Source organism: Chanos chanos, chromosome 8 (assembly GCF_902362185.1).
Source record: "Chanos chanos chromosome 8, fChaCha1.1, whole genome shotgun sequence".
Lineage (NCBI taxonomy): Eukaryota > Metazoa > Chordata > Actinopteri > Gonorynchiformes > Chanidae > Chanos > Chanos chanos.
Genome location: NC_044502.1, coordinates 131337 through 146035, shown reverse-complemented (window position 1 = coordinate 146035; position 14699 = coordinate 131337). Strand labels below are relative to the sequence as shown.

The 14699-nt window shown below is 44.5% G+C and overlaps 2 protein-coding genes across 2 annotated transcripts; one reads left to right on the top strand and one right to left on the bottom strand.

The window, feature by feature from the left end:
• Positions 1-387: 387 nt before the first annotated feature.
• rsph9 (radial spoke head component 9) lies at positions 388-6232 on the top strand. The gene is made up of 5 exons (XM_030783323.1): positions 388-614; positions 2049-2217; positions 2392-2521; positions 2734-2880; positions 6072-6232. Exons 1-5 carry the CDS (start codon positions 388-390, stop codon positions 6230-6232), a joined length of 834 nt encoding a protein of 277 aa, XP_030639183.1.
• A 299-nt stretch (positions 6233-6531) lies between these two features.
• Positions 6532-14467, bottom strand: mrps18a (mitochondrial ribosomal protein S18A). Its single transcript, XM_030782098.1, has 6 exons — positions 14323-14467; positions 11441-11472; positions 10838-10942; positions 10048-10171; positions 9540-9612; positions 6532-6972 (listed from the first exon to the last, which is right to left on the bottom strand). Exons 1-6 carry the CDS (start codon positions 14465-14467, stop codon positions 6828-6830), a joined length of 624 nt encoding a protein of 207 aa, XP_030637958.1. The 3' UTR covers positions 6532-6827.
• Positions 14468-14699: the final 232 nt, after the last annotated feature.

Genomic DNA, 14699 nt, shown 5'->3' with positions numbered 1-14699 from the left:
TCTTATGTTGTCTCTGTTCAAATGTGTAAACAGCTGATTGAAACTATAATAAAGAATGGTTTAACTTAAATAATAGCAACACATTGTTCATTCTAGCGAGGAGCAATAATCTAATTGATTATTCCCAGCATCTCTTAACCGCTGACAAACTTGAGCTATCGCGAGATGGACTCAATCTCCCAGAGGTCTTTGGCCGTTACTACGACAACGCATAAATAGACAATACTGTTTACTCTGGTGACCACTTTTACCAGACTGATTAATCTAGCCAAGCGGCTAATTAGCCTTGTAATTTTAAGCAAAGAAAATAACGACCAAAAAAGCTGAACAGGCAGTTAGTTTAAAGATCTGATTTTAATTTTGTCTGGATAAGGTCATTTTACTGAAATGGATTCAAATGCTTTGTTATATTCGCTTGATTTAACTGCTGGTAACGGTATAACGTTGAGTTCTGAGCACAAAGCGGCACTCCAAACCTCGTTGGTCATTTTAAAAAGAAACTACAAATTCAAACGTGTTCTTTTTTGGGGTAAGATTTTAGGAATAAAAGGCGACTATTTCATCGCTCAAGGAGTTGCAGAGGATGAAATGAGCGACAAAAAAACTTTGTACAGGTAAGCACGAAGGAGAGGTAATTTTCTGTTTGTAAGTTTAGTGTTTCATTCCATCAAATGTAAACACTGTAAGCCACATGCACGTTTTAAAACCTCTCAGTGATTCAGATTCAGGATCGGATTCAGACAACTTTATTGATCCCAAGAGAGGGAAATTCATTTGCAGTTTACCCATACCATACCATGTCATACCATACCATGTCATACCATACCATACACACAACTTAAATACTCACAAGCAAGGCAGTTAAATGCCAGAGGCAACAGATCAACATACATGGGTCACTACAGGGAACAATGAGCAGCAGAGAATAAAATAAATAAAGCAAAATAAAACATTTTGTTATAGTTCATATAAATAAATTACTAAGTAAATATCCAAGTCAGTGAAGGACTTGGAGTAGTGGTTTGTTCTCCTAAGGGCCACATTATATGCTGGCCTGAGAGTATTACAGTGAATTCACTGGACAGAACATGGTCAGACTGGCTGATAATTCCTTTCTTTTCTGGGCCACCTGTTTGGGCCACACCAGTCTCTTTGCTGGACTCCAGTTATCTTGGAGCAAACTTTCACAATACCATTTAGGCTATTCTTGTCCTTCACGGACAACCCATTAAACCAGCAAATAAATGAGAAAGTTAGAGGACTTTCAATGAATGATTGATAAAAATTACATCAAATAATATCACAAACGCGAAAAGAGTTAAGCTACCGCATTAAGTGAATTCTTTGTTGTCCACGCTTGACAACTGACTCTGTGTTTACACTGAACTTGAGAGTCAAACACTGTTCCTAGATACTTCTATGCGTTAAAAATGTGACCATCCTCAACATGCATAATATTAGCTTTTGGTTTGTCACTATTCTGCCTGATCAATGATTAACTCCTTAGTTTCTGATACATTAATGTCGAGGAAGATATCACCACACCATTTAACAAAGGCAGGTAGGGCACAACAACAATCTGACTCCAAGCCCTGAAGAAGAGACAACAGGGAGGTTTCACGCGATGGCTGCCCTCTCGAGCTGTCCTGCAGCTGTCTGTGTATATGATAAACAGTAAGAGGGACAGGAGACAACGCTGGGATGAGCCTGTATTTTAGACCTTGGTGCTGGACATATGTCCACTCACCTAAACCTGCTGGATTCTGTCTGTTAAAAAATCTAAAAGCAACATCAAAGCTGATCAGGTAATTTAAACAAGCAAGTCGTTCAATCAGAATATGAGACTGCTTCTTATTAAAAGCAGAAGAAGTGAATAATTTAGTGAATAAAAGTCTCACATGAGATTTGGGTTTCTTGAGGTGCTTATACACCTCAAGATGAAGAGTTTGCATCTTCCACACCCTTACCAGTGATACAGTCGTGTAGACCATGGTTTTGCAGAGGTGGAATATCGTGTCATTCTAACCCTAACCCTAACCCTCATACAGCTTCAACTGCATGGATTGGCAGCTGCTTCCCCCGGCCACGGAGGAGATGCTCGCGGAGGTGTCCAAAGCAGCTAAGGGGCGTTTTGTAGGGGACCCGTCACATGAGTACGAGCACGCGGAGACGCTGAGACGAGAGGAGGAGGACGAGGCTGTGGAGGAGGAAGTAACGGTGAGAGACTAGAGGGCATAATCCGGCCACCAGTACCGCAGTTCACCTGGGTTTGGAACTTGTCTCAATGGAGGCGATGTTGAAACTTAGAGCTGTTAGTTTGAAAAGTGAGTCATGGTTTTATGCCGGTGATTTCTCATGTAATGGACTGCACACTCTGAACACGACCTTCAGGTGAAAGTGAGTGAGGAGAAGAGACTGGCTGCTACAGTCTTCACCATCGACACAGAGGTGTCAGTCGTGCCTCGCGGTGCTTACATCAAGACCCCTCATGGAACGGTCCAGAATAACCGCAGCTTTGAAGGTTTGTTCCCTCTTCATTTCAAGTGTGGATTCTGTGTGAATGTGTGAGAAGAGCCACAACTGTGTGTGTGTGGATTACACAGTGTGAGGAATGACACTGGTGTGTAGCTTTCTCCTCAACACTATCAAATGTAATTGTTACCAGGAACCATCTTATTTTTCTCTATCAGTATGGATGGACATAAAATATATTTTTTTTCTGGGCACCTAAAGGGCTGTCAGTCACCGAGGCAAGCAAACTGAGGAATTACTTGCATTTCACTGAGCCAAAGAACCTGAAGAAAAAGTCCCTCCTGGAGATGGCTGATCTGAACCCCTGCATTGACTTCCTGGACCCTCTGAGTGAGGACATTCCCAAAGGTGGGTGTTAAATGAACACTGGTCAGATAGGCTTCCTATAGATCCATACATGTTCCATGCTTACAGAGTTCCTATAGATCCATACGGGTTCCATGCTTACAGGCTTCCTATAGATCCATACGTGTTCCATGCTTATCTGAATATCTCAGTGAAATGAGTGATCACATGAGGAAATGGGCTTTTCTCCTCTTTTCATCCATTTTTTTTCTCCCACTGTAGTCATGGCCAGTTCTCTTGTGTTTCTGTTTCCCTCATGCGGGCCAGGGAGGGCAGGGACGGCCACATGTCTGTTTCCCTCATGCTGGCCAGGGAGGGCAGGGACGGCCACATGTCTGTTTCCCTCATGCTGGCCAGGGAGGGCAGGGACGGCCACATGTCTGCTCTGACACATACCAGACATCAGACTGTGGAGAATATTTTCCAGGAAGCCATAACACATCTGCCCACCACTACTCTAGTGCCCTGACCAGTGGGTGGGACTCACTGTTGCAGAGACACTGAAACAATTCCGTGCCGTGTTTCCTGCCTGTGTCGGTGTGTCCAGTCGGTCTGGCTACTGCTGCGCAGCCCTGACCTTTGTTTTCCCGCTGAGTTTTCCCGCTTAGTAAACAGCTTTGTGTCAGGAAATGAACATTAAATGAGTATGGAATGGAATTCATAGTTTAATTACCATTCTGACACTGTGATAGTACATGATTTAAGTTTACATGGCCAAAATTCTATTTTTTTTACTCTGCGCTCATTGGTCCTGTTCATTTTAACTTGTTTCTTCGTAATTACCCTATTCAGATTCCTCAGTCCAAATTACACTCATACACTGCTTGTCATGAAACCAGTGTTGCTTGTTAAAATGTTTATCTGTAATTGTTTCTCATTTGAAGTGTTATTAACCAAGTGTGGTAGTAAGTTACCTCTGACTGCCCTCTGTCACACTACACAAGCTATTGTCCTTACTGACCATGGTGATTCTGACTGGAGTCACTGCCCACCTCCAGGGACATGCTTTGTTACCAGAGAGAGAGAGAGAGAGAGAAATTTCTGAAAAAGGCTTGATTGTCTTGTGAGGGGGCTTCAGTGTGGTGGATATTTTCACTGTGTTAGGACAATGAAAGCTCTCCTGATAAACATGAAGTCTGGCCTAGCAGCTTAAGGCATATGTTTCATAAAATGAATCTTCTCCTGTCACTGCTCATATTGACAATCAATCTCATATAGAAAACTGACAACCTGCAGACAGACCTGATGAGGAATGTGCTTAGAGAGACAGGCCACTAATTCTCACACTCATCCTATAGAGAATAATACATTTAATGTCATTTATTGATTGACTTTGGTCTGTCTCTGCTGATGAAACCAGGGTGAGGAACGAGAAGAGGGGGCCCTGTGTTTTTTCGGCCTCACATGGTTTGCCTTTCGCAGGCAAGATTACCAAAAAATGATCATCTGGACAAACAGCTCAGAGTTTTTGCTTATTGTATTCAGATCCTCAAAGTGGAGGTAGCCAAGGGCTGAGTCCTTCCACCCTCTCGTCTTTTTCATTCAGCTGATCTTCAGAGGACAGTTGGCTACGTCAGTCGGGTATGTCAGAAGACTCTGAGGCCAGTAAGTCAGTGACAGAAGACAATTGCACTAAGTCAGTGCACAGTTCTCTTCTCTCTGTCCATCAGTCAGTGCACAGTTCTCTTCTCTCTGTCAGTCAGTGCACAGTTCTCTTCTCTCTGTCCGTCAGTCAGTGCACAGTTCTCTTCTCTCTGTCAGTCAGTCAGTGCACAGTTCTCTTCTCTCTGTCAGTCAGTCAGTGCACAGTTCTCTTCTCTCTGTCAGTCAGTGCACAGTTCTCTTCTCTCTGTCCATCAGTCAGTGCACAGTTCTCTTCTCTCTGTCAGTCAGTCAGTGCACAGTTCTCTAGTTCTGTCCATCAGTCAGTCAGTGCACAGTTCTCTTCTCTCTGTCAGTCAGTCAGTGCACAGTTCTCTTCTCTCTGTCCGTCAGTCAGTGCACAGTTCTCTTCTCTCTGTCCGTCAGTCAGTGCACAGTTCTCTTCTCTCTGTCCGTCAGTCAGTGCACAGTTCTCTTCTCTCTGTCCGTCAGTCAGTGCACAGTTCTCTTCTCTCTGTCCATCAGTCAGTGCACAGTTCTCTAGTTTTGTACAATTTGCAGGTTAAGTCAGGTTGTTAGAGGTTAAAACAGATTGTCACATGCTCACAGGACATTCTCACATACAGTCTAACCATTACAAATTTCCTCAGAACCTCTGACAAACAGCATGTGAGTCATTCCAAGCATATTCCCACTGGATGCGCGTTCCAGGTGGGTTCATATGGAGACAGTGGATGACATTCCAGGAAGAGATGAGTGACAGGGTTATTTATTGCCTCTCCCTGGGCATCCTCTGGAAGGAGAAGTGATGAAATGTTATAGAGACAGTGGACAGATATAAAGAGCTTTGTTGGATTAATCACTAGGTCAGTCTGAAACATGTTCATTCAGTATAGATGAAGCATCAAGGCTTGCTGTTATGGTACTCCATTGTTGTTTTTGAAGGTTTGCGGGGTTCCTCACAAAAACGTTTGCTGTCAGTGTGTCTGTGTAATCGTCCAGGTTGACACAGCAGGTCATGAACATGTTCCGTCAGTGGAGTCCACTTCAGTTCTAGTTGATCGATAGACGGGACAGGACAGAACTGTACACTACTACACCACAGTTTTACCTGGGTTTCTGTCTTTATTCATCACAAATTCGTCCACTGTGTTTGTACAGTGTATATGGTTGGACGTCAATAAAGAGAATTCATTTATATGTATTCAGATACTACTTTACGTATTAGAATTGTAAGCCATTCATGCTACTATTTTCATTTGAGATGAAAGATTTTCTTCATTTTGATCCATTTTACCATAAACATTGATGAATAAATTTACAGAGTAATCTAAGTTGTGAGGCTGATTAGTGATGGGCAGCAGTAGAGCTGTCTTTTCACACACACAGCACAGCACTGTCTGCAATCTGTGTTTTACACTTTTTAAGATGAGAGTTTAAGATCAGAGACACTAGGAATTCATGGAAAAATTCCTGGGTCTCGTATTGAAATCACAGGACAGACAGATCCCCGTCATGGATCCTAACCTCGTGTGTCCCGTGTGTCCTGCTGGGGGGGGGGGCTGATGCCTCTGTGTGGCCTTTCCCCACAGGCTCGTGGAGTTTGCAGATGGAGCGGGGCGGAAGCGTGTGCGTGATCCGGAGCCTGCTGTGGCTAGGCCTGACCTTCTTCCACGTTCCCATGAGCCCGCAGCACGGCTACGTCTACATGGGCGACGGCCTGAAGAACCTCGACCTTCCTTTCATGCTTTAGAAACACGTCTGTGAGACGTCAAACCCCTTCTCAACTGTCTGTCACACTTTACTGTCACTTCTCCACGAACACCACTCTCTGAAGCCGGAGCAGGTCTAGCCTGCCCTCCACTGTAGGCTTACGGCCAAGTGTCAGGCTTTATTTATATGAGAATCACTCCTTTCCTCTCATTTTATGCATGGAAAATAAACAAAACATATATTTAACCTGATATCATTGGAACTGTGTACTGCAGATAAAATACAACATACAGTATCCATCTCTGGTCTCAAACACACACACACACACCTGTATGAGATAAGGAAAGACAATTTATTTGCATTTTTTAAACAAAATGAAGATGTTCTTTGAACATTTGGGTTTGTTTGAGGAACACAATATCGACATCCTGCTCATGCGGAGAGTGTAACACTGACCCAGTTGTTTGGGGAATTGGATAAAATAAACAGCAGCACTCGAGTTATCTGAGACATAAACCATATAGAAGAGAAGATACTGTCAGCTATTTCCCTGCAACAAGTCTGGTCCAAATCCAACCCATATCATTTCATACTGCCACAAACAATGCCGTCGTTCCACGGACCAGACCTGTCCGTCAGTGCTTGAAGTACAGGGGCTTCTTGCCATAGCTGATGTTGTCTTTGAGGGCTGGGTGTCCCACGGGCATACGTTTCTTATTCCACTTCAATCCTGTCTTATAAATGGGCTTCACTGACTTCACAGAGTAACGTGTCAAGTACCTGCACAAGAGCAGAAGGTCTGTGTTATCCACAAGCAGCACTGAAAAGGCTCCTTTTCAATATCACCGCTCACAGACATCAGGGCCTTTTAAGGCAACAGAACAGTCGTATCCTTGACACAACAGATCTCAACAGTCAAACCCTGCCACACATTCATACTCTTAAGCACAGTGAGCGAGTCAGAGCCCGTCACAGCACAGTGAGCGAGTCAGAGCCCGTCACAGCACAGTGAGAGAGTCAGAGCCCGTCACAGCACAGTGAGAGAGTCAGAGCCCGTCACAGCACAGTGAGCGAGTCAGAGCCCGTCACAGCACAGTGAGAGAGTCAGAGCCCGTCACAGCACAGTGAGAGAGTCAGAGCCCGTCACAGCACAGTGAGCGAGTCAGAGCCCGTCACAGCACAGTGAGAGAGTCAGAGCCCGTCACAGCACAGTGAGAGAGTCAGAGCCCGTCACAGCACAGTGAGAGAGTCAGAGCCCGTCACAGCACAGTGAGAGAGTCAGAGCCCGTCACAGCACAGTGAGAGAGTCAGAGCCCGTCACAGCACAGTGAGCGAGTCAGAGCCTTTCACAGCACAGTGAGCGAGTCAGAGCCCGTCACAGCACAGTGAGAGAGTCAGAGCCCGTCACAGCACAGTGAGAGAGTCAGAGCCCGTCACAGCACAGTGAGCGAGTCAGAGCCCGTCACAGCACAGTGAGCGAGTCAGAGCCCGTCACAGCACAGTGAGAGAGTCAGAGCCCGTCACAGCACAGTGAGAGAGTCAGAGCCCGTCACAGCACAGTGAGCGAGTCAGAGCCTGTTACAGCACAGTGAGAGAGTCAGAGCCTTTCACAGCACAGTGAGAGAGTCAGAGCCCGTCACAGCACAGTGAGCGAGTCAGAGCCCGTCACAGCACAGTGAGAGAGTCAGAGCCCGTCACAGCACAGTGAGAGAGTGAGAGCCTTTCACAGCACAGTGAGCGAGTCAGAGCCCGTCACAGCACAGTGAGCGAGTCAGAGCCCGTCACAGCACAGTGAGCGAGTCAGAGCCCGTCACAGCACAGTGAGCGAGTCAGAGCCCGTCACAGCACAGTGAGAGAGTCAGAGCCCGTCACAGCACAGTGAGCGAGTCAGAGCCTGTTACAGCACAGTGAGAGAGTCAGAGCCTTTCACAGCACAGTGAGAGAGTCAGAGCCCGTCACAGCACAGTGAGCGAGTCAGAGCCCGTCACAGCACAGTGAGAGAGTCAGAGCCCGTCACAGCACAGTGAGAGAGTCAGAGCCCGTCACAGCACAGTGAGCGAGTCAGAGCCCGTCACAGCACAGTGAGAGAGTCAGAGCCCGTCACAGCACAGTGAGCGAGTCAGAGCCTGTTACAGCACAGTGAGCGAGTCAGAGCCTTTCACAGCACAGTGAGAGAGTCAGAGCCCGTCACAGCACAGTGAGAGAGTCAGAGCCTTTCACAGCACAGTGAGCGAGTCAGAGCCCGTCACAGCACAGTGAGAGAGTCAGAGCCCGTCACAGCACAGTGAGAGAGTCAGAGCCCGTCACAGCACAGTGAGCGAGTCAGAGCCCGTCCCAGCACAGTGAGCGAGTCAGAGCCCGTCACAGCACAGTGAGCGAGTCAGAGCCCGTCACAGCACAGTGAGAGAGTCAGAGCCCGTCACAGCACAGTGAGCGAGTCAGAGCCTTTCACAGCACAGTGAGCGAGTCAGAGCCCGTCACAGCACAGTGAGAGAGTCAGAGCCCGTCACAGCACAGTGAGAGAGTCAGAGCCCGTCACAGCACAGTGAGCGAGTCAGAGCCCGTCACAGCACAGTGAGCGAGTCAGAGCCCGTCACAGCACAGTGAGAGAGTCAGAGCCCGTCACAGCACAGTGAGCGAGTCAGAGCCCGTCACAGCACAGTGAGCGAGTCAGAGCCCGTCACAGCACAGTGAGAGAGTCAGAGCCCGTCACAGCACAGTCAGAGGTTATAATCCTGTTCTTGAGTCTTTTTTTGCATAACCCACATGCCATCCAGGGAGGGTGGTAAACGAGCACCTGTCCCCTCCACTAGAGATCTGCCGGATGGTTCTTTTCATCTGAACTTCTCTGGGATGCCATACTAAGGTTCACGCTACACTCCCCAGAACCATCCACCTCTAATCTGGTGCCCCAACCAATCAATGGGAATCACTGTTCTATCTGTTCCTGTCCACAAACATCACCAGCTGTATTTGTCTGGCTGCCCGGCCAAGCCAGAGGCACTCCGTGTCACCAGTCTCTCGGTGGGAATATTACTATTTATCTATGACAGTGACGTACACGAACTAGGCAGTTTTCAAATGCAACTTAATCATAACTGAAAAAAAGATGTTTATACATAACTGATAACTTATTTATATTTTGATGGTTTCAGAGTTATCTATTAAATTTAGTAAATATTGAAAATGATATTACATTTGTACACACAATAATTTTACATTATGTTCTACAAGATCCTCAATATTATTATCAGCATCTTATTCAAGACAGGTCTGTTGGTCACATTAACACTGTGTTACTAACCAGTTCTAACAACACAAACATGGTCAAATCTGATGGAACACACCTGTTAAGTTTGGGTTTGGGATTCTTTGGAACGTGACCCTCTGGTAAAGGAGGTTTGTGATCTGGGAGCAAACCTGCAACAAGAATGACTCAGAATGACCGAGAATGATTCATACCACAGCCTCTAGTAAAGCAGACACACCATTCGCACATCACTGCTATTTACTCATTCACATATAGGCTATTTGTGCCATCACACACACCCCTCAGAATTAACTCTAGTCTTCACATCAGCTTTAGCACATTCAGTAACAGTCAATGCATTGCCTTAATATTTCAATTCAGTGACATAAATCAGTGAATTATATAACTATTAAAAATCTTCTTGGAGATATTAACCAATAGTAATATAATACATTTTAGAAAACTACATTTAATTACCCTTGCCTCTCACAAAGTCTCTGTTTCATGATTAGTGTCTCCTAATATAACATAATACACATGTATATCACAAACATGGGACATTTGTCCTAATGAAGCCATAATTACCCCACCAAGTGAGCACACACCTGCACGATGGGCCATCTGGACACAGATTGCAATCTTACGATGTTCCTGGGAACACAGGCCGGTGATCCGGCGTGGCAGCATCCCCCCATCCGACCTAATGAACTGACTGAGTAACAGCACATCCTGCAACAGAGAGAGAGAGAGAGAAACAGACGGAGAGAGAGCGAGAGAGAGCGAGAGAGAGAGAGAAACAGACGGAGAGAGAGAGAGAGAGGTGAGAAGGAGCGATGAGACAGAGAGAGTGAGAGAAAAAGAGAGAGAGAGAGGTGAGAAGGAGCAATGAGACAGAGAGAGAGAGAGAGAGATGAGAGAGAGGGAGAGAGAGAGAGAGAGAGGTGAGAAGGAGTGATGAGACAGAGAGAGAGAGAGAGAGAGAGAGAGAGAGGTGAGAGAGAGAGAGTGAGAAGGAGCAATGAGAGAGAGAGAGAGAGAGAGAGGTGAGAAGGAGTGATGAGACAGAGAGCGAGAGAGAGAGAGGTGAGAGAGAGAGAGAGAGTGAGAAGGAGCAATGAGAGAGAGAGAGAGAGAGAGAGAGAGAGAGAGAGAGAGAGGTAAGAAGGAGTGATGAGACAGAATGATGTTCACAGCATCAGTCTCCTGAGGAAGATCTGAGTGAAAATTCCACCCATACAAACAAATGATATTTCAAACATCATTTAGTTACAATTGTGCAGTTGAGAAATGTTTAAATTTAAAATCAGTGCAAACCAGGACCATTAGTGACTAGTTTAAATAAGCATTCCTCCTGTAGTTGAAACATGGCTGTGTAGTGGGTGATGGTGCTCTTACAGTATAGGAATATTTGTTCTGTAAGTTCCAGCGGTAAATGGGACAGTGTGCTGTGGGGTTGGGCGGCTGGGCTGTCTGAGCTGCCTCCACAGACACACCCTCCATCTGCAAAAAGACACAAACTGGGTGAATAAAGGCATTTTATGTCCTGTTTTGAATCAAACACAAAATGCATCACACACAGGGTCTGAGATTTTCTGTGAATATAACAGTGTTGGTAATACACCAAAATGCTCACAGCATTTAGGCATTTCTACAGAACCTCATATTACAACAACACGCCAAGCCCACAGGTAACAAACTATTGACTCGATGCCATACACAGCTCAAACGCTGAGGCGACGCTCACATTAATAATCATTGGTGAAGTTCACATCTGCTCTGTCTTGAAATGCACCTTGTCACTGAACCAAAATTCACACGACATAAATGAAGTCAAAAGTAAAGCATTTCATTCATATAACCAATTATGCGCTCTTCACACTCACACACGAACAGATATAACAGTTCTCTGCCATAAAAAATAGAATCTTTACATTTTTATCACATTTATTCATGTAGCAGACACTTTCATCCAAAGCACCTTCCAAGACAGATACTTACAACTGTTGTCCTGCCTTCCTGTTTCTCCACCACTGTTAAAACAAAGACACTGCTTAGACACCACTGTTAAAACAAAGACACTGCTTAGATATCACTGTTAAAACAAAGACACTGCTTAGATATCACTGTTAAAACAAAGACACTGCTTAGATACCACTGTTAAAACAGAGACACTGCTTAGATATCACTGTTAAAACAAAGACACTGCTTAGATACCACTGTTAAAACAAAGACACTGCTTAGATATCACTGTTAAAACAGAGACACTGCTTAGATATCACTGTTAAAACAAAGACACTGCTTAGATACCACTGTTAAAACAAAGACACTGCTTAGATACCACTGTTAAAACAAAGACACTGCTTAGATACCACTGTTAAAACAAAGACACTGCTTAGATACCACTGTTAAAACAAAGACACTGCTTAGATATCACTGTTAAAACAAAGACACTGCTTAGATACCACTGTTAAAACAAAGACACTGCTTAGATACCACTGTTAAAACAGAGACACTGCTTAGATATCACTGTTAAAACAAAGACACTGCTTAGATACCACTGTTAAAACAAAGACACTGCTTAGATATCACTGTTAAAACAAAGACACTGCTTAGATATCACTGTTAAAACAAAGACACTGCTTAGATACCACTGTTAAAACAGAGACACTGCTTAGATACCACTGTTAAAACAAAGACACTGCTTAGATATCACTGTTAAAACAAAGACACTGCTTAGATATCACTGTTAAAACAGAGACACTGCTTAGATACCACTGTTAAAACAAAGACACTGCTTAGATACCACTGTTAAAACAAAGACACTGCTTAGATACCACTGTTAAAACAAAGACACTGCTTAGATATCACTGTTAAAACAGAGACACTGCTTAGATACCACTGTTAAAATCAAAAAGACACTGTGTAGACATCATTTCAGTATTCAAAAGACTACAGCTGCACTATGTATTACAAATGTAGTTCAGCCGACATCATATGAAGTCATGTCCAACCACAGTTCCAGAAAAGTTGGGACAGTATGGAAAATGCTCATTAAAAACAAAAAGGAGTCGTTTGTAAATTCTGTTCGCCCTGCACTACACTGAAAACACAACAGCAACACATTATTTCATGTTTTACCTTTACACTCATTTTAAATTTGATGACTGCAACATGCCCCAAAAAAGTTGGGACAGTTGAGTGTTTACCACTGCGTAACATCACCATTTCTTTTCATAACACTTATTAAGCTTTGGTCTCTGAAGACGAGACAGGTTTAGCAAGCGGCATTTGCCCCGTTTTTCCATTATGCACGCGGTCGACTGCGCAGTCGTACGGGGTCTTTGTTCGTAATGCACCACACATTCTCAGATGGAGACGGGTCAGGACTGCAGACGGGCCAACCGAGCACCTGTACTCTCTGTTCACGCAGCCGCACACCTGTAAGCCAGGCAGAATTTACACTTACTCTGCACTTCTAGTCATGTCTGCATATGCATGTCTCATACATACAGGTGAATGAGACTGCCTTTCACAAGGGCCACAGTGCCCCAAAACAAATAACACACAACAACTATTAACAACACAAAGTACAATATATAACTGGACCTACAAAAACCCTGTACATACATACGCACTGCACAACAAATGCCACTGTACACAGTAAACATTATTTACACAAACCTAAACATAGTAAGCACACCTGACATGCGGTTTGGCATTGTCCTGCTGGAAAACACAGGGACATCCCTGGAAAAGGCCGCATCTGGATGGCAGCACATGTTGCTCCAAAATTTTTATGTATCTTTCTGCATTAATGGTGCCCTCACAGATGTGCAGGTTCTCCATACATTAGTACTGACATACCCCCCTACCATGCATTGGTACTGACCCACCCCCCTACCATGAGAGATGCTGGCTTTTGGACCTGATGCTGATAACAGCTTAGTTGGTCCTTTTCTTCTTTTGCCCAGAGCACATGACGGCCGTTTTTTCCAAAAACTGTTTGAAATGTTGACTCGTCAGACCACAACACACGCTTCCACTGTGCTACTGTCCATCTCAGATGTGACCGAGACCAGAGTCCAAAGTCAGCAGTGCTTCTGGACAGCCCTGATGTATGGCTCCTGCTTTACATTGTTAAGCCTGAACTTGCATCTGTAAATGCAGTGGCGAATGGTGTTAACTGACAAAGTCTTCCTGAGCCCATGTCATGATATCCACTACAGACGCATGACGGTTTTTAAGACAGACGTCTGAGGGATCGGAGATCAAGCGCATTCAGAAGTGCTTTTCTTCCGTGACGCACCGAGATTTCACTGGTTTCCTTTCATTTCTTAATTATATTGTGCACTGTAGAGGGTGAAATGCCCCAAATCCTACCGATTTGTTTTTGGGGAACATCATTCTCAAGGTAGTGGATTATTCGCTGACGCATCTGTTGGCAAACTGGTGAACCTCAACCCCATCTGTTCTAGAGGGACTAGGCCTTTCTTGGAAGCTCCTTGTTTACTATAACATGATTGTCTCACTCGTTTAACAGCACCTGTGTCACATCACCTTGTAATTTCAACTTGTCACATCGTTATTGGTCCTAAACTGGCCCTGTCCCAACTTTTTTGAAACGTGTTGCAGGCAAGAATTTCAGAACACACGTATATCTTAAGAAAAAAACAACAATGAAGACGATTAGGTAAAACATGCAAGATATCGTCTTTACACTGTTCTCTTTGAATAGAAGTCAGAGTAAATGTACAAATTACTACTTTCTGTTTTATTTCCGTCTCATTTACCGTCCTTAATTTTTTTTTTTAATTGGGGTTGTACATGCATTACCCAACGTTAGTCAAAATGGAACTCGCCACTGCATGATTTAACCTTACCTTGTCGGATACTGCGGTTCGGAAGAATACTACAAGACGGACGCTGCGGAAAATGACAAATCCTGTGCGCCAAGCCCGTGCTTTTTTGGCTGGCGGCTCGAGAAAGCCCCGTCCATATGGACTGGACCAGTGAGCTCACGGCCATCTTTGTTTTGACCTTCTATGCCTAGTATTACGTACTTCCGTTTCCAGTTGTGTTGGTCGCTCAGAACTCTGGGAAAGTAACGTCACATAAAAAGTCGGTTGACTGATATTTCGCTGAAACTCCCTCGAAACTACGGCTGAAATAGTATACTAACGTAAGCTTTAACCATACATCATTCCAGCGATATTATAACTACTGTATGAAGTGAAAAATATAATAATATCTACAATGA

Coding starts and splice junctions, on each gene's coding strand:
- mrps18a (XM_030782098.1), bottom strand. CDS start 14,467: ATGGCCGTGAGCTCACTGGTCCAGTCCATATGGACGGGGCTTTCTCGA. Junction 10,172..10,837: donor AGAACAAATATTCCTATACT/GTAAGAGCACCA, acceptor TCTCTGTTGCAG/GATGTGCTGTTACTCAGTCA. Junction 6,973..9,539: donor CCCAAACCCAAACTTAACAG/GTGTGTTCCATC, acceptor GCTCTTGTGCAG/GTACTTGACACGTTACTCTG.
- rsph9 (XM_030783323.1), top strand. CDS start 388: ATGGATTCAAATGCTTTGTTATATTCGCTTGATTTAACTGCTGGTAAC. Junction 615..2,048: donor GACAAAAAAACTTTGTACAG/GTAAGCACGAAG, acceptor ACCCTCATACAG/CTTCAACTGCATGGATTGGC. Junction 2,218..2,391: donor CTGTGGAGGAGGAAGTAACG/GTGAGAGACTAG, acceptor CACGACCTTCAG/GTGAAAGTGAGTGAGGAGAA.